At 38.9% G+C, this 19,944-nt stretch overlaps 2 protein-coding genes across 2 annotated transcripts; both read left to right on the top strand.

Annotated features, from left to right (window-relative positions):
* Nucleotides 1-222: 222 nt before the first annotated feature.
* On the top strand, nt 223-7,569 carry LOC308565579 (olfactory receptor 5AP2-like; the record flags this gene model as incomplete). Its single annotated transcript, XM_081154894.1, has 2 exons — nt 223-1,172; nt 6,627-7,569. The coding sequence occupies 2 exons, from the start codon at nt 223-225 to the stop codon at nt 7,567-7,569; spliced, it is 1,893 nt and encodes a 630-aa protein (XP_081011020.1).
* Nucleotides 7,570-12,610: 5,041 nt separating this feature from the next.
* On the top strand, nt 12,611-19,432 carry LOC308565578 (uncharacterized protein; the record flags this gene model as incomplete). The annotated part of the gene is made up of 3 exons (XM_081154893.1): nt 12,611-13,552; nt 17,360-17,406; nt 18,481-19,432. The coding sequence occupies 3 exons, from the start codon at nt 12,611-12,613 to the stop codon at nt 19,430-19,432; spliced, it is 1,941 nt and encodes a 646-aa protein (XP_081011019.1).
* Nucleotides 19,433-19,944: the final 512 nt, after the last annotated feature.

Raw genomic sequence — 19,944 nt, 5'->3', positions numbered from 1 at the left:
GTCAAGGTCATTAGTACGTAGGCAACACACCTGGAACTCAGATACAGTCTTCCGATGTCTTTTGATTTGATATCAAGTCCAACACACTTTCTACAGTTTTCCATTTTGCCCTGCTCTGTTAGAATTTGTATGTGTATATGTCAGCAAAAAGATGTTTATAGCTCTGCCATGTATTCATCTGACCAAATGCCATGCTCCATCTCCTCTCCTATTGCAGCTCAAATGATCAGATATATGAAAGAGGTTCAAGGCAGGAATCAAACTGAAGTGACAGAATTTATCCTCTTAGGACTCTCAAGCAACTCAGGTCTACAAGTTGTCCTCTTTGGATTATTTCTGTTAATCTATATGGCAACTATGGTGGGTAATTTGGGGATGATCGTGTTGATTAAGATTGACCCTCGTCTCCACACTCCCATGTACTTCTTTCTCAGCGGCCTCTCTTTTGTTGACGCCTGCTACTCTTCTTCTGTTACTCCTAAGATGCTGGTGAACCTGGTCACTGAGAATAAGGCCATTTCTTTTAATGGATGTGCTGCCCAGTTCTACTTCTTTGGCTCCTTCCTGGGGACTGAATGCTTCCTGTTGGCCATGATGGCCTATGACCGCTATGCAGCCATTTGGAACCCTCTGTTATACCCAGTTCTCATGTCTGGGAGAATTTGCTCCTTGCTAATAGCTACCTCATTCCTAGCGGGCTTTGGGAATGCAGCTATACACACAGGAATGACTTTCAGGTTGTCCTTTTGTGGCTCTAATAGGATCAATCATTTCTACTGTGACACCCCACCCCTGCTCAAGCTCTCTTGCTCTGACACCCACATCAACGGCATTGTGATCATGGCTTTCTCCAGTTTTAATGTCATCAGCTGTGTAATGATTGTCCTCATTTCCTACCTGTGTATCCTCATTGCCATCTTGAGAATGCCCTCCTTAGAGGGCAGGCATAAAGCCTTTTCTACTTGTGCCTCCCACCTCATGGCTGTCACCATATTCTTTGGGACAATTCTCTTCATGTACTTGCGCCCAACGTCTAGCTACTCAATGGAGCAGGACAAGATTGTTTCTGTATTTTATACTGTAGTGATCCCTATGCTGAATCCCCTCATCTACAGTTTAAAAAATAAGGATGTGAAAGGGGCCCTAAAGAAGATCTTGGAGAAACACAGAGTGTAAAGCCACATGATCATCATCCAGTGGTGTAGAAGAAAATGTGTTTTTAATTAATTTTGTCAGATTCCTTAAGTTCTTTTGTGTGTGTTAAAGTAGATTGTTTAAAATAAGGTATAGTTCTTAATCTGGTGTCTTACATGTGTATCCATGGGCCTATATGGTGAATCAACACAGTGGGGGAGGGCAAGGTCTGGCAAAGTATCAAAATTCTTGGAGTTGGTTGGCCTAAATTTAAGTTACAATTTTAATATTTAGCTTTTCTTAATATAAGTTTTATTATATATAAATATTGTAAAAACTGTGAAAAAAAAGACAATGTATTTGTGCCTCCACAGTGATCTGTTTTGGATATGGGTCACTCACTGGGAAAGGGGCTGAGCTTGGGCATGACAATTCTTTTCAACAGAGACAATTCCGCAGCAGTGAAGTGTCAGTTTCCAATAAACTTCAAAGCTGGAGAAAATAATACTTCAACCCTGAAAGGCAAATCTGGCTAGTGTACCACAGCATCCACTATAAATAATAACACTATTCCATTCACAAGGATGTCAAGAGTACCACATGAGATACAAGAAAGCATCTTATCAGGTGTTATAAAAATATGGCTACAACAGCAATAATGGGGGAATATTTTATTGACTTTGTGCATTTATTGGAATATTTTGAGGGTAGTAATCAATGTATTTTAACTTTTTATCTCTATCCCTCCCCCAATTTTACAGAGTTTTCAATAAACATTTATCAAATTAAATGATCTTATTGTTCACTGTGGTGGGGTGGGGAGATGTCAATGTTGGAGCAATGGGGAAACAACCTTTTTCCATGAGATGACGTGTTGAAGGGGGCCTAAGTAATGATTTGGAATCAGGTAAGTGTCTGTTTCCTATTTCTTTACGTTCCATTATTCACTGCAGACCAGGAAGGAGAACATCAGTGCTCCACATACTCCAAGTGAGACTACCTCACCCCTGAAAAATTTGTTAGAGGCCACAAAGGAAGAGTTAACTCACCCTGCCCACTCTTGGCAGTCCTCCCATCTCTCTAAAACTTCCCCTTTGGACTATTAATTTAGATTTCCCTCAAAGACAGTCAAAGCTGCATCATGGTTGGTATCCTCCTTCATGTTTATTTTTTTCTAACTCATCTATATAATATCCGTCCTTTAACTGTTTCTTATTCACTAATCTAGAAAAGTGATTCTTTATCATTATTTAACACTACTCTCCCATCCACATTTTATTGTTGTCCCATGGCGTGTCCAATGCGCACCGTATAACGACTCACTCTCAATCACCCTCAATTTTATGGCTCCACCTTCTCTCCATGCTGCTCATTTGACTAAACCCCAACTTGGTTAAGTTTAATTGTTTCCTCCTCTGTCCTACACCTAAGCTGCTTAGGTGGCTGGGGAAAACCACTCAACATTCACTCTCTGTTGCTGACCTTGCCTCATGTTTCATCTTCCAAAATATAAACATTTAGGCAAGATCATGTTCGTCTTACTACCTCTAAACCTTTATACATATACCTTTCTTCCCACCTGTCAGAATGAGTGGGGTGCCTCTCCTACCAAAGACCAGTTCTTCCACATTTTTGGAGCTCTTCATAAACTTTACTTGGGAAATTACATTTCTACTCTCCCCAAGTGTCAGTTTCTCAAACTCTACTGAAATATGCTATTTGTTTACAAACATCATCTACTGTCACTCTTCTTAATAATTTCCTAGCCTGAAGTCCCATCCAGTCACCAACTTATTTCTTGGATCCCTTTATAATTGTACTTTTCAAAAGTACTACCTTTAGTCGTTATCCCCACTTTCCCATAGCCCACGGTATGTTCCAACTGTATGTCTGTAACCCTGCTCCATTAAACCTAATCTTGTCAAGAACATCTAAGACTTTAACACTACTGCTTCCAAAGACATTCTTCTATCTTATTTTTACTAGCTATCTCAGGAGGATTTTCCATAGTTAATTCCTCCAGCTATCTTCAAAACACTCTTTTCCAGGTTTCTGTATTACATCAGTCTTTTGGTTTTGTCTCTGTCTATGGCCACTTCTTCTCAGATAACTTATGGCTTTTCCTCCTGTTTTTGCTGGCCTCCAGGTCTTGGAGCCAAAGACTTATTCCTTTCCATCATTTCATTGGTTCTTCACCTGTATCTACTTCTTAGGTGATTTAAGAAGTCTGCCATGATTCTAAAATCCACATCTCCCTGACCTCTAACCCGAGTTCCAGATTTGTAGATTGAATTGATAACCTGGCATTTAGGGATTTTGGACACATTAAAAGATTAAGAAATTAGCCACTCAGACATCTATAAAACAATCACAATTTTTGTACTATGAGGAGGAACTGCATCTTAGGATCATACTTTTGTATTCTTGGGCTTAAAATATCCTTTCCATGTTAAGTTATAAATGATATTTTCTGTCATACATCTTTAGTTTGCATTTGGAGCAAGAGAACAGACACCCTTTATATCTTTATTTACTCATAATACATTAAAAAACTATTTGTTTATATACAAAAAACCTGCACATATTTAATATATATAATTTGATGAATTTGAACATATGCATACATCAATAAATATGTTTAAAAATCTGTTAATGAAAAAACTAGAATGTAGCATAATGGAGATAAAGCAGGTAAGAAAACTCAAAGTTCTTCATCTCATGAAACATATTTAAATAAGGGGGACTTTATTGTCTATACCAAATGTGTGTGCGTGTATGCACAGGTGTGTGTACGTGTGTGTGTATGTGTGTGTGTGTGTATTTGACGTGGATATGAGTGGTACTTTGAAGACAAATAAAGCAGGCAATAGAATAGGGAATGGTGGAGTCAGAGAAGAGCTCCACGTGGAAATAACATTTGCTCAATACCTACATATGGATGACATCACGTGAATATCTGTGAGAGAGCATTCTAGGTAGGCTACAGTAAATACAAAGGTCCTGAGGCAACATTCTGCTTAGTTTGCTAACGGAATTGTAAGGAGACAAATATATGTGGACCAGAGTGAACAAATGATAGGAGGAAAAAACCTGAAATCAGAAAGTGTTGTGAAGGGGCAGCAGGTCACATAAGCCTTATAGGCCATAGGCTTTAGGCTTTATCCTTTCATATCACACTGTGATAGCTGTTCTCTCTCAACTGCATCTGCAAGCTGCATGAGGAAGTGACAAGACTGATTTTGTTGGCTATCCTGTTAGTACCAAAGATATTGTCTGTTCCATTAAACAAATTCACTACATTTTGTTGAATGAATCAGTTCATGAGTGCAATGAGAGCCATATTCTAGTAGAAATAAGTAGAGATCACATTTTGAATGGAATTCTGAGGTTTGGAGGCAGGATCTGGTCAGTTATCTACCATTTTATTGTGCTCAGTGGAATCACAGGACCATCAAGTAGTTTTTGCACTGCTCTAAATGCCTAAGTTACCCTCCAGGGTATGCGTGATCCACTGGGAGAATGCAGTTCAATTGTCTCAGTGAAAAATAAATGCATGCTTTAATTTTGGATCAGCACATTTCTAGCCTTAGACTTTTGCAGAGACTGAATCTCACGAGACTGATCACAGCCTTAATAAGGCTGGCCTTGGATTCAGTAGCAGCATTTTCTACTTTTTGTTGAATTCATCTCTTAATTCTATCATAGCTGAGTCTTTTATGCTACTTCCATTTTAATCAAAGCTGTAAACTTCATGGTAGGAGACAGAAAATAAAAACGTGTATTCATCCAAAAAACAAACCAAAAAGTAAAACAAAAATAAACTAATAACCACTACTACTTCCAGTGACTATTTCTTAAGGACAAAAGGTAAGATGATTTAATTTCTGTCGAAGTACTCAGATATAGAACGTTTCCAGGAGGACTCAAACATATTAGAGTAATTAAGACTAAACATCTCAATTGTAATATGTCTGAAACACCGAATTTATTTTTATCAACTGAATGAGGGTGAACTTTTTTTAGAAGAAAGGCATTTAGGATCATTGGTAAGAGATGAAAATTTTATAGAATATTGAATATATGCATACACATGCACGCATGAGTGCATGTATACTTGTATATCTATGTGTCTATATGTGTGTGCACAAGGAAATTTAATTAATTTTGTGTAGAAAGAGTACCAAAACACCCTGTTTATGTCAATTTATATGTTTGTTACATATGTAACAAGTATTTGTGTGTATATATATATGAAGCAGAGCTCTAGGAAATGGCTTCAAAATTTTAAAAGTGGTTATTTTAGAAAGAAGAATTTAGCTGATTTCAGAGACAGAAAGATCAGTTAAGAGACTATTGCAACAATCTAGATAAAAGACGATGTTGGCTTAGGCCTTGGTGGTAGTAATAAAGGTGATGGGAGGTAATTGGCTTATTAATATATTTTGAAAATAGAGCCAAGGTAATTATTTGATAGAATGGTTATGGAATGTGTGAGAAAGAGAAGAGATTAATTTTTCCAATATTTATTTGTCTTCATTTGAGCAAATGGAAGTATAGAGTTGTCCTTGACTTGAGATAGGAAATGCTGTGTTTGGAACAAATTAAGAGAGAACATAAAGAATTCAGTTTTGGGTCATGTTGAGTGGCTGTTCTATGTTAATGCAGATATGTGAGGAAGAGTTGATTATAAGAGTGGTGTTTGGACAAGAGGGCTGGAGGTAAAAATTTAGGTGCTGTAATTATACAGATGATTTAAAAAGCCATGAGACTGAGTAGACCACCGAGGTGAAGTGTAACTAGGAAAGGAAGGAGGCTCGGGGCTGAGCTCTGTGGTACCCCCACCTTAGGAGCCAGAGAGACGAGGTGTTCCGAAAGGTAAGAGAAGCTCTTTCAAGGGGTAGTAAACAATGAACTCTGTCAAGTGTTACCGCTGAATTAAAAAGGTGAGAACTGAGAACAGACCACGGGGCTTGGCAGAATAAAGATTCCTGATGACTTGGACAAGAGCAGTTCTCCTGGAGCAATGCGGTTAAAGCCTGACTTGAGTGGGCTTAACAGAAAACAGGAAAAAAGGAATGGGTACAGTAAGTACATTCAACTGTATCATATTTTTAGCTGCCAAGGAGAGTACAAAGGAATTGGATGGCAGCTGGCGAAGACAGAAGGATCGGGGGGAGGAGAGCAGTTTGGAGGCAGGGCAGGGAGTAGACAAATAGGGGTCGGTCATCGAAGACTTGACACACACACACATGCACACGCTCGTTAAATAGCAAATAAAATAGGTTACTGAATTTACTTAAGGAAACTTTTTTTTTTTTTTTTACTGCAGTAAGACAATAAAGAGGTTTAATGCATATGTTCTCAAGACATCTTAGAAGCAATCTTATGTACAGCAGAGAATGAGCTATTTGATTTTCCTAGTATTTTCCTGTATAATTGATTTCCTTGATTTCTTCCTTAGGCCAGCAAATGAGACATTCGTTCTGATACAGAGGCATGAGCAACCACTCAACAGTGACTGGATTTATTCTGCTGGGATTCAGCGACCATCCAGAGCTACAGTGCCTTCTCTTCATGGTGTTTCTAGTCGCCTATATCGTCACAGTGTTTGGAAATCTTGGCATGATCCTATTAATCAAGATAAACTCACGGCTCCACACCCCGATGTACTTTTTTCTCAGTAACTTGTCCCTTGTGGACTTCTGTTATTCTTCTGTCATTGCCCCTAAGATGCTGGTGAATTTCTGGGTGGAGAGCCCCGTCATTTCGTTTAATGAATGTGCCGCGCAGTTCTTCTTTTTTGGTTCCTTTGCTGGCATCGAAGGCTTCCTGCTGGCTGTGATGGCCTATGACCGGTACGTGGCCATCTGCAAGCCTCTCCTTTACACAGCCACGATGTCCCCCCATCTTAATGTCCTTCTGGTACTGGCCACATATCTTGCAGGCTTTGTGAATGCCTCCATCCACACTGGCTTCACCTTCCAACTGTCCTTCTGCCACTCAAATGTCATCAACCACTTCTTCTGTGACACTCCACCCCTCCTGAAGCTCTCTTGTTCCGACACGCGTGTCAATGAGGTGGTCATTTTTGCTTTTGCCAGTTTGAATGAACTGAGCTGCCTTCTGGCCATTCTCGTCTCCTATCTCCACATCCTAGTTGCCATCTTGAGGATCCGTTCGGCCGAGGGGAGGCACAGGGCCTTCTCCACCTGCGCGTCCCACCTGATGGCTGTCACCATCTTCTTTGGCACCATCCTGTTCATGTATCTGCGCCCCAGCTCCAGCTACTCAATGGATCAGGACAAAGTGGTGTCTGTGTTTTATACGGTGGTCATTCCCATGTTAAATCCTCTCATCTACAGTCTGAGGAACAAAGAGGTCAAAGCTTCTTTGGGCAACATTTTTAAAACACCCTCTTTTTGCTTCTGTGCTTAGAATCACAAAGCATGGGATTTCAGCGCAGTGAGGGGATGGAGGCGGGACCAGGCCCAGCTTCATTCACTCTGGCTCCATTCCATTCGGTAATGAGGCTTTTTTGGTTTGTTTGTTTGTTTGTTTGTTTGTTTGTTTGTTATTTCTGATAGTGGAGTTGGACCAGATGTGTCAGGCATCACAGGGAACATGAGGACCCTGTATAAATTCCACTTCTTTCACAGAACCTATATGCTTGAAAATAACCTAATATCCGCATTCAGAGGTATAAAGCCCAGTATAAAAGAAGGTGGGACAGAGAAAGACTGAGGGGCAGGAGGAATGACTCCATCTCTTCCCTCTTTGATGGCTCCGTGATTGGACAGTGGCCTTTGTAACTGCCAGAGGACAGGCGACAAGGGCCGGCTGGACAAAAACTAGGCTTAGAGACTGCCTCCTGCTCCCAGTGAACCAGAAAGAAATATCAGAACTTAATCCCCATAGAGGTGCTGAGGTCAAGTGTTTTTAACCCGGGCAAGTAATGTAGACCCCTGAGGGAAACAAATTATAGCGTAAATATAATGGGAAATCACAGAACAAGAACACCAAGGCTCATGCAGCAGAAGCTCCTGGGACTTAGAAAAGAGGTACTTTTTATAATTCCTGATGATAAAGTGTTGTGTTGTTTGACCTTTGGATGAGTAGGCCGTTTAAACTTAAAGAGCTAGGGCAAGTTCTTTAGCAAATAATCACACATATTTATTTTACCACTAGCTGCAATTTAATTGAGACAACTTTAACGCTTTCAACTGGTTTAACTAGTATTTTCATAGTTGGGTGGTCTCTCCAGTAGGCCTGGATTTTCTTTACAGAAAGTAACCACTGACGTGTCAACAGAAAATGTTTTAAACTGGCTGGAATTGGGTATAATATACTAGGTGTGATTCTAGCATATCCCTTTGCCATTGGAAGACTAATACATCTTAGTACAAAAGCAGCCACTTAAAAGAGACTAAGTAATAATTTTGCTTTGTTACTGCCTATGGTTTTTGATATGATCTTATCATTTAACCTTCCCTTATCCTGCTTTTCAGACCTTGCATATTAAAAACACATAATATTCTTGCTTATCAAATGATTCTTGTTCATCTCATCATTTTTTTTCAGGAGGCCTCTTCATATTTTAAGACACAGCACACACAGTATCTCCTCTGTGATCTCCTGACCCTCTGTCTTCCCTCCCAAAGCAGACCCATGCCCGTTTCTGTGATTCTATAGATATTACAACGTTAATCAAGTTCTTGCTCACAGATATACGTAATAAAACACAGTGTAATGTTTCCTGACACGGACTGAGAGCTCCTTGAGGGAAGGAACCTCTTTATATCTGCTTTCACATCTCCACGACTCCATAATAAACCATCAATAAAAGCTCTTAAATTAAGAAAGAATCATCCCAATGGAAGGTGCAGGGTGATGGAAGGCAAACTGTTGCTTCTGGCATCTGAACTGTCAAGTGCCCAATAACCATAATTTTAAAAAGCCAATTCTAGAAAAGTTCTCTTATACCTGGTTGGGTCAACTGTTAGATAATGTTTTATTCTTTTTAAAACAAGCTGTCTTATCTTCTTTGAAACTAAAATTTTAATAAACAGATGATATTTCAGTGTTCTATGTCTGTCATTTTACATAATTGGGATTTTAATATATAATAATAGAGTATTCGGTACTTTTTCCATGATGGAATAAATAGTTAATTCAAACTAGTGTAGGCCTGGACTTCTCAGTGCCCCCAGGTGTCCCCCTCTCTCCATCTCTCCCTCCCTCCCTCCTTCCCTTCCCACCCCCCCTCTTTCCTTTTATGTCCTGTCTCATATTATGGGTCCACTTATCGTCTCTCACAGACTTTCCACATCATGCCTCAGATTTACATACTTTTAGGATGACTGCATTTCAGTCAAGGCTGCATCTCTTTAGAAAGACAGGTGTGGCCTGAAATGGTTTAAATGTTTATCGTGTCGCCAACTAAATACCCAAGCCTGTAGAGAATTTTTATGAGTTTATTTTAGCCAAACTGATGACATTTCCATGAAGCAAAATGTCACATGCTCCAGCGAATGACAGTTTGCTTTATTTATACATTTGGAATTAAAGAGGGAACATACAAAAGATTACATGAAAGTGGAGGGAAGGCAGGCACAGACTCAGGAAGGTTGTGTGATCGCTGGAGGGTTGCTACACTTCCCGGGGCTGTGAACTGGAGAATCGCTCCGGCATCTCTAAGGTGTGTTAACCTGGCTGCGCTCAACAACGGGCAAGGCCTGCTAAGGCGAAGAGAAAGCATTTCCCGTAGAAGTTGTATGCCTGGGCTGTGACAAATCATGGCCTGCCCGGTTAGGAATTTATAATCAGATCATCCTGTGATGTTTCTTTCTGTCACTGAACTGGTCAGTTTTATTACAGACCCTTTTTCATCCACAGTGTGTATGTGTGTGGGTTATCCAGGCGTTTGTGCATGTGTGTGTATGTTGGAGATGAGGGTGGGGTTATGAGTTGTCAGGAGAAATTTTGCTCTACAATCCACTGTACTCAGAAAAATTGCATTCCTTGCCTATCCACTGCTCATTTTATTTACAAACTCCTCCTTTGGGCAGTGATGCTACATGCTGCTTACACCTCAACAAGAATGTTAACACTGGTGTTAACTGTATTAGTAGATGAGTTAGGTATTTTCCCATATGAGGCAATTTGTGGATTCCTTTTTCAAACTTGTGTTATCTACAGTATAAAAGAGCTATTAGGACATTGTGCCCTGTTTTGTTTTGTTTTTTTCTTCTTTTTTTAGCAGACATACATCAATTGATCATTGAAATTGAGCTAAGGAATTGATGTCTTTAAGTATCCTATAATTATTAATTTCTAGGAAATTAAAATAAGAATGCATAAAAATCTTTGAATTAGCATCACACATCTTGGTAAAGCTCTTTAATCTTCTCCTTTGCTATATAAATAAATGAATATCAACTTCTTAAGTGCAGAGTTCTGATCACGTGATTGGTCCCATACTTGTGTTGGTCAACCCTCTGATTGTGTTGACCTGGGAGGACCAGTGCACTGGAAGATTCAGACCAGGGGAAGCATCTTTCGGGTGCTTTATTCTCTAACAAATGCAGCTCCAAACAATGGTCAAATAGTCTTTATTCTACTATCAAACTTCCTCCTAAATCATCAATTTTATGAATGATCCTGGCTCTCAGACCCACTTTAATTCCTAGCATGTTGATGACATTAGCTCAATGGGACAGACTGGTTCCAGTATAAATCCATAATATTCACCTTCCAAAGGGCCTTCACCCCTGACCAGTGCCTCCACTTCCTTCCCTCAGATATGTGACTCTTCTACTCTCCACACTCCTTCTCTTCCCCACTTTCTCACGGATTTCACCTTCCTTTCCCTCGCTTTCATGAGATGACCTCACCTCAGTGTTTAGAAACGTCAAAGCCTTCTGATGAGAATCCTCTTGTCTTTATTAAAAAATACAAAACTTATCTACCCATATTTTGCTCCTTTCATAGTATTACTTGTGATGGCTAATTTTCCTACCTGTGCTAAAGATTGTTATGAGCTCAGTTCCAAGCAGTGTACACAGATCTTAGAGATTTTGGCCTCAAAGGAGAATCTAGGATCTCAAAGCCCCAAGTTAAGGTTATACCCTTGAGGAAAAAAAATGACTATTTTAATTGGTGCTTCAGAAATATTTTATAAATACTCTAGAGAATGTACCTAAGGAATACATTATAAAATTTCCCACCAGGCTCTTACAAAATAGGGTAAGTCAGTTTTTACAGGTAGGTCATTTTCTATGTTTGTTCACCAAAAATATATTTGTTTTTCAGTGTGGAGGTTAGTACCCCACTAATGTAAAAAAAAATATTTTCAGCAATTGTACATGATTTTTCTATTGCTAGAATAATATTTTACGGCATATCTAAATATCAATTATTATATACAAGTTCTTTTGATGTATATGTAAAACCAAAATAAAAATAGCTTCAGGGTGCAATTTTCCTAGTCATAGCTTATTTTCACAAAGAATTGATATATAATGGCTTCAGGAGGGAGCGAAAGCCACATTTACACATTAACTGTGCTTTCCTAAACAAATATTTTCATATGTGTGTTAGCTGTACAAAAACTAGGGACACCGCCACATTTTTCCAGATATTTTCATTCTTTATTTTCTATTCCAATTCTACCTTCGCAGAAAGGCCTTCTCTGAACGGCCATCTAAAAGCATCCCACCATTATTGTTCTTCATAGTACTTGCTCCTAAGTGGCATTGTGCTATATAGTTTAGAGAAACTATCTCCTTCAATATATGCTTCATGAGGATGGGGCATTTGGTCACTGCTGTAACCCCGAAACCTAGAACAGAAAACAATCAATCTTTGTAGTGCAAGTGAATAAACAGGTGATTTAAGAGATCAATCTGTTAATTCAATGTTTTCCGAAGACAATTAAGTCAAACAACTAGAGATTTCAAGTGAAAATGCTGTCCTGAATATTTGTTTTCCATTTTTCTATTTTGTGTCTGAAAAAATAGGATATCAGATCTCCACGAACCCTAGAAATCCAACTTTATTCATTTTTCCATTTGAATGATGCCAGTGATCTGCTGCTTTTTATATCTGATTTTAATTCCTGTGCTTTTTTCCCCCCACAAAATTTGAAAAACAGTACTCAAAAATGGACTTCACTAAGAAGATAGGTATAAATGTGTGTGTGTGTGTGTGTGTGTGTGTGTGTGTGTGTGTGTGAAATAAAAAGAGTTTGAGATATAGAGAGAAGGAGAGAAAACACGGAGATTCAGGGGAGAATATTTGTGTAGAAATTCTGATGTGTTATTGAAAAGAGGAGAGTAAGTTCCTCGTAGATGAGCCAATCAAAGGGTAAGTGATAAAATCGATGGGATAAATGATAAAATGGATGAGATAAATGCAGAACCTGGATCCTACAGAATTCTTCACTTTCCTTTGTCACTTTCAGTTTTCAAGGCATAAGAAAATGTCTTCCCCAAACCACACGACGGTGACAGAATTCATTCTCTTGGGACTCACGGACGACCCAGCACTGGAGAAGATCCTGTTCGGGGTGTTTCTGGTGATCTACCTAATAACACTGGCAGGGAATCTGGGCATGATCGTGCTGATCAGGACCAGCCCCCACCTCCAAACTCCCATGTACTTCTTCCTTAGCCATCTCTCCTTTGTCGACATTTGCTACTCCTCCAACGTCACCCCAAATATGCTGCACAGTTTGCTCTGGGGCCACAAGGCCGTCTCCTACGCTGGGTGCTTCTCGCAGTGCCTCCTCTTCATCGCGCTGGTGATCACTGAGTTTTACCTCCTCGCTTCCATGGCCCTGGATCGCCACGCAGCCATCTGCAGCCCGTTGCACTACGGCACCAGGATGGCCAAGGACATTTGCGTCTCTCTGGTCGCCCTCTCTTACGCTTTTGGCTTCCTCAATGGACTGTCCCAGGCGCTGCTGACCTTTCGCTTGTCCTTCTGTGGCTCCCGTGAAATCAATCACTTCTACTGTGCCGACCCGCCTCTTATCATGCTCGCTTGCTCTGACGCCCACGTCAAGAAGGTGGCCATGTTCGCGGTGGCCGGGTTCACCCTCTCCAGCTCCCTCCTCCTCATTCTCCTCTCCTACCTTTCCATTCTTGCAGCCGTCTTGAGGATCCGCTCTACCCAGGGCAGGCGCAAAGCCTTCTCCACTTGCGGCTCCCACCTGACAACAGTCACTATCTTTTATGGGACCCTCTTCTGCATGTACTTGAAGGACCCATCCGAGAGGTTCATCGAGGAGTCCAAAATCCTTGCAGTCTTTTATACTTTCTTGAGCCCAATGCTGAACCCGTTGGTCTACAGTCTGAGGAACAAGCATGTGATCCACGCCATGCAGCGACTGGTCAAAGGGAATCTCTCCCATAAAAATGCGGTTGAGGCATCAGTTGATTTGAAATTAGCAGTGTCTGTGATAAAATAGTGATTAGAGCCTGGAAATGATTAAGAGAGGGATTCTAAATGTAATAGAGTTCCCCGTGCCAATTTCTTTATTTTAATTTTTATGGAATTTATTGGGGGTGACATTGGTTACTAAAACTATGCAGTTTTCGGGGGTACAATTCTATAACACATCATCTGTATATTATATTGTGTGTTCACCTCTCAAAGTCAAGTCTCCTTCAGTCACCATTTATCCCTCCTGTACCCTCTTCTACTTCCCTCCACTCTTCTTTCCCTCTGGGAATCACTAGACTCTTGTCTGTGTCTGAGTTTTGGGGTTTTTGTTTGTTTGTTTAATCCCTTCACCTTTTTCACCCAGCCCCAGCCCCCCAAACCCCTTCAGTGATTCCACTTCTGGAAATAAATCTGAAGAAAGCCACCTCAAAATTTCTTTAGAGATAGAGAGAACATAAATTAACATGTGTAAAAATAATATGTGACATCCTATTTTAGTTTAACGCTCATTTTTATATTACTACATTTGAATATTCACAAATGAGCTAGTAGGAAATTATCTTCATTTATGACACTTGGAGTCTTAGGCACAGAGAGATTAAATGACCACCCCAAAGTCCCCCTGCTGAGTGACTGAGGAGCACACGGGTGAATCCCTTGGTTCCCCCTGCTCTCTCTTTCCGACACACACTGCAGTGGTTAAACTTCTCAACACGCTGCAAATGCTGGATGGCATGTTGGGGACAGTGAGCTATACATGAAATCATGGTGATTATGGTGGCAGTAATGGAACTAATGCCTCTGATATTTCAGGTAAACATGATGATAATTTGTGTGCAATATAAGTAGGATGTAAATTAAAGCAGGCGATTTTGCTATATGGCAGACCTATTTAGATCGCATTTTATGAATAGATTGTCCAAATTGTAAAAGCACAGGGGTTGATTATAGATAACTAGAAAATATAGACAGGAAAAAAGAAGCAACATTTATCAATGGATAAGTTGTTTTCTTTTTTTGTACTTCTCAATAATTAATAAAACAAAATTGGAATCATTTGCCATATACATGTATGAACATTGATTTTCACTTGATAGTATATTGTTTGCATTTCATACAGACTAAATATTTTGATGAACACCATTTTAAATGTAGTGTAATTCTTAATAATTAATTCATATGGAGCTTAATTATAAAAATAATGCATATCAATTGTAGAAAATCAAACTGAAAAATACCAAAGGTTTAAGAAATGAAAGCAAAATTTACTTGTAATTTCCTACTTAGAGAGAGCGTCTCTCAGCATTTTGCTGTATTTTTTCTAGTTGGTTTATCTTGAGAAGTACTATTCCAACATGTTGACGTATCCTATTATTTTTAAGACTGACTAGAATCTACGTACATATCTCTCTGATAGTTCCTTTAGGATAGATTCCAAGGAGTGTAATTGCTGAGTTGAATATTTTGTACATTTTCAAAGCTCTTCCTACATTTTCCTATGGGTAAAATTTTCTCCAGAGAGTTTCTAACAATTTACACCTATGACTAGTAATATTTGAAAATAACCATTTAACTACACCATCATTTAAGATTATCTGCTCCTTTGTTGTCTCAACTGAAATTCTTCAGAAAGAATCCTGTTTTATTTTGACAGGAGAATTTTTGAAATGTATATTTGAAAATAAAGAAAATAATATGTTTTATGAGAGCCTTTCATGTTACTTCAGATGATTCTGCACATAAAAATATTTACACTTTTATTTAGAAAATGTTTATCAATTTTTTTGCTTTGTAGTTTTTCTCAATCCTCAATTTAACTAAACAAGCATCTATATTATGTTACTAATTTTTCAGCATATTTTGTAGGACTATCTTAAATTATTCTATGTACAATTTTGTTGTATATTGTAATGTTGTTTGTAACTTTTTAACATCACATTTTTAGCCCATTTCTTTCTATTGCTTATTAAGTAGCTCTTCGTTTACCGATTGATTTGTTATCTTCATTGTAGACGAAATAAATCTACTTCTGGACTAATTTTTCTATTCCTTTGAGTAATATATATATATTTTGTAAATCAAATTATTGCAAATAATGTAGATTTAAAATGTGTTAACTTCTATTAAAGAAATTCCATCTTCATTATTTTTCTTTCAAATTTATCTCAGAGGATGCATATTAGAAGCTTCTAGGTAGGCAAAGCTTCATTTGGTAGATTCTACCGTTACAGAGCCTGTTGTGTATTTATTCAGGTTCAGTGTTTTCCTCATTGATTACTTAGTCTCCAACAGCAACCAACCTCTCCCAGCCCCTTGGTGTTCTGTCCATCCCATCTCCTTTGTTCCAAATCAACAGCTGTCTTTTTAAGTTCATATGGTCACAGTGTTACATAACTACAAAGGAATATTTATTCACCTAATATACCCTTTGATCTCAGTAATCTCTTTTTATACCAATTGATTTCATCTTTCATTTATATATATTTCATATTCATATTTTAATTTATCTCATATCCTTGATTTCACACTTTATATTTAACCATCAAGAAGTCTTATCTGCTCTACTTTCAAATATTAAATATTGAATCTTACAAGAGCTTGTCAGCATTTCCTTTGCTACCAATAAGGTCTAAGACAATATTATATCTCACATCTTACCTCTTACACTACAATGAATTTCCTTCTTCCACAGCTGAAATCCTCTCTCTTCCAACACAAGCCAATGATCTTTTATAATCACATCACGTTACTGACTTGGTAAAACAGTCCAAGAATTTCCATCATACTTGTGCTAAAATTTAAACCTCTTACCAGAGTCTACAAGATCTTATGCGACAACTTCCTATCTCCTCTCTCCAAAGTCTTCAACCACTTTCTCTTCAGTCCTTCTTTTCCTACCACATTGACCTTGTAGATGTTTCTTGAACATTTTGAGAATGTCCTTACCTCAGGGCCTTTGCACATGCTGTTCCTTCTGCCTAAAATGTTTCTTCCACAGACCTTTAGGTGTCCCATTTTACCACTTCATTTAGATCTCTCTTATAATAACAACTACTTTGAAAAACACTGTCTGGCCACTTGTCTAAATTAGCTCCATTCCAAATAGCCTTTAATCATGAACCATGATTTATTTTTTTTCATATATTTTATTACTTCTGAGATTATTATTTCTTATGTGACTTTATTTATGATATATTTCTACTTCTAGTTCTGTATTGGCCAGGCAATGACAATTGTTACCAGAACCCAGTGAGAACTAGAACCAGGAAGAAAGTCCCTGTCCACCTCCTTCCCTGACACACATCAGAAATTTGCTTGGAACATAACTATATTACCTATGTATCCACAATGTTCCTGGGGCTATTTATTATTTTTCTATTAAGAAGGTAAATCACAAGGCTGAGAATCAGTAAATGACAAGGTCAACAAAAAGTTAGTTGATCTTCCAGTGGTTTTCCAGACTCCAAAACTTTTCTGCTATACTAAACACTATTTTATGTTACCTTTTGTAGACAAGAGAACTTAATATTTCCCCCAAGTCAAAAAATATTAACACTCAGGCATAAATTAAAATAAATAATGAATCCTATCACTTCATGTTTTGGGAGATTTGATTCTCTGATGATATCGGAGAGTGGGAAAAAAATTATGTCCTCACTGAGCTTAGGGTGTTCAAAGAAATAAAACCACAGTGATTGTTTATAGTCTGAATGACTTTCTGCTAGAAATAATTGAGCCATAGGGATTTGGTCCCTATATAACAATTCTGTTATAAACGCTTCAGGTTCTTTATGTCCATGCTGTCATTGGGAAATCACTCTTCTTTCACAGGTAAGATTAGCTATTGTAAAATATATTTTGGAACCTAGAAATATTTTATTCAATAAAATAAATTATGAGCTGAAACATATTCTGATGAATTAGTAGTTGTCTTGAATTAAATTCTACTATATCATACTATCCTCAGAATACAAGTATTTTAAATGTACACTGGAACATTACTTACAATGAGAAGATAACTAGACCAAAGAGAACATTTATTCCATCAGTAATCATTGATTGCCTCCATTTGGGAAAGCACTGGTCTAGGTGCCACTGAGGCTATAGCTAAAGAATAGATAAAGCCCTTGTTCTAAGGAGCTCACACTTTAATATTGAATCTTGTTTTAGAGCTGATCTGGATTTTTTTTCACCCAAAATTGTAGAGCTACAACATATTAAGTGCTTACTATATGTCAGACATATTTTTAGAGTTTTACCTTGATGAGCTCTCTGACATGGAGAAAGTTGCTATTAGTAAACCAAATTTTCTACCTGAGGAATCATGGGCTCAGAGAGATAAATAACTTGCTCCAGCCTCACTAGGAATTAGAGGAAAATGGACGTGCATGGCAGGGTGAGCACAACTTGAAAACAAACTTGAGTTTAGAGGGGCAGGTGGACAGATTCTCATTCTATAAAAATGTGTGCGATACATCAGTTCTACTTCCCTAAGGCCATTCAGCTGTGGAAAGCAGATGAGTTTCAATAACGATGCTTTAGATACTACAGAAGAAGGTAACTTGGGAAAAAAATGGAATTAAAATTTCCAAGAAAAGCAATGCTTAAAAATATCGTTTAAGAAAAATGTAAGTGAATAAATGTGATAAAGACTTACAGAAAAGAGAAAGGATTTTCAAATATGTCTAGACATGCAGAAAAGCATTTAACAATAAGATTTCCTTTCTATAGAAGTGCTCTGTGTTAATTTAGATATTCAAAAGATCAATCGCATGCTTACTAGGCTACTTCTTTATGCCACAGGTTTGAGAGAAGGGGAGGAAGTATCAGGTGGCACGATGGGGGGAGTGAATGGATGACAATAGACATGAATCTCCATTTCCTTTATTTAGACCTCACCTGAAGCCACGCAAACGCAATGTCAAGGAAGAACTACTCAGCGGTGACCGAGTTTATTCTGCTGGGACTGACGGACAGAGCAGAGCTGCAGTCTGTCCTTTTCGTGGTGTTCCTGGTCATCTACCTGATCACGGTGACCGGCAACGTGAGCATGATCTTGTTAATCAGGAGCTACTCAAAGCTTCACACCCCAATGTATTTCTTCCTCAGCCACCTCTCCTTCGTAGATCTCTGCTATGCCACCAACGTCACTCCTCAGATGCTGGTTAATTTCTTATCCAAGAGAAAAACCATTTCGGTCATTGGTTGCTTCGTACAGTTCCACTTTTTCATTGCCTTGGTGATCACAGATTATTATTTGCTCACAGTGATGGCTTACGACCGCTACATGGCCATCTGCAAACCCCTGCTCTATGCTAGCAAGATGTCCAGACGCGTGTGCATCTCGCTCGTTGTGATTCCTTATGCGTACGGCTTCGCCAATGGCCTGGGGCAGACCATCCTGATGCTTCGGCTCTCCTTCTGCGGCCCCAATGAAATCAACCACTTCTACTGCGCAGACCCTCCCCTCTTGGTCCTGGCCTGCTCGGACACTCATGTAAAAGAAACTGCCATGTTCGTGGTGGCCGGGTCCAACCTCACCTGCTCCCTCGCCATGATTTTCGTCTCCTACGTGCTCATCTTCACAGCCATTTTGCGTATTCGCTCAGCTGAGGGGAGGCGCAAGGCCTTCTCCACCTGCGGGGCCCACCTGACAGCTGTCACTGTCTTCTACGGGACGCTGTTTTGCATGTATCTGAGGCCCCCTTCGGAGGCGTCTGTAGAGCAGGGGAAAGTGGTAGCTGTGTTCTATATCTTCATGAGTCCTATGTTAAATCCTTTGATCTACAGTCTGAGGAACAAAGATGTGAAAGAAGCAATCAGGAAAGTTATCCGAAAGAAACTGTTTGCTAAATAAAGCAGACAGGTTGGTCACAGGTGTGCACTATAGCCTTATTATCTGACCAACCAGTGAGCACTTTCAATTAGCTAATCATTTTCTGTCACTGACTATGTTGTGTGTCCCATAATTAGCATCTGAAACTTGGAAGAAGGCTTGAAATTACTTGCTAGAGTTTATAGTATCATGTCAGTGAATTTCAAAAAACAAATGTGCATAGGAGTTCAAAGACCAGAAGGCACTATGATTACTCTTTAAAGTCAATAAAGAACAGATGATCCCATCCATGATACTCATACTGATACAAAGTTATAAGAAGCAGAATTAGCAAACGATGCTACGGCAATGACCGTCTGTTAAATTTTTATAGTGTTCAATAATTTTGAAACTATTTTCCAGAAACTTCTTAACCATGGCAGACGAGTTTTGTTTTCTTCTTCCCTTTATACAAATCATATAGAAACGAAGATCACTGGGTATCTGAAATTCTTCCTCTAAGATGAAAACGCCACATTTTCTTTAGAAGGTAT

This window comes from Miniopterus schreibersii (assembly GCF_964146895.1).
Source record: "Miniopterus schreibersii genome assembly, chromosome: 12".
In the NCBI taxonomy this organism is placed as follows: domain Eukaryota; kingdom Metazoa; phylum Chordata; class Mammalia; order Chiroptera; family Miniopteridae; genus Miniopterus; species Miniopterus schreibersii.
This window is presented reverse-complemented; position numbering and strand designations above follow the sequence as displayed.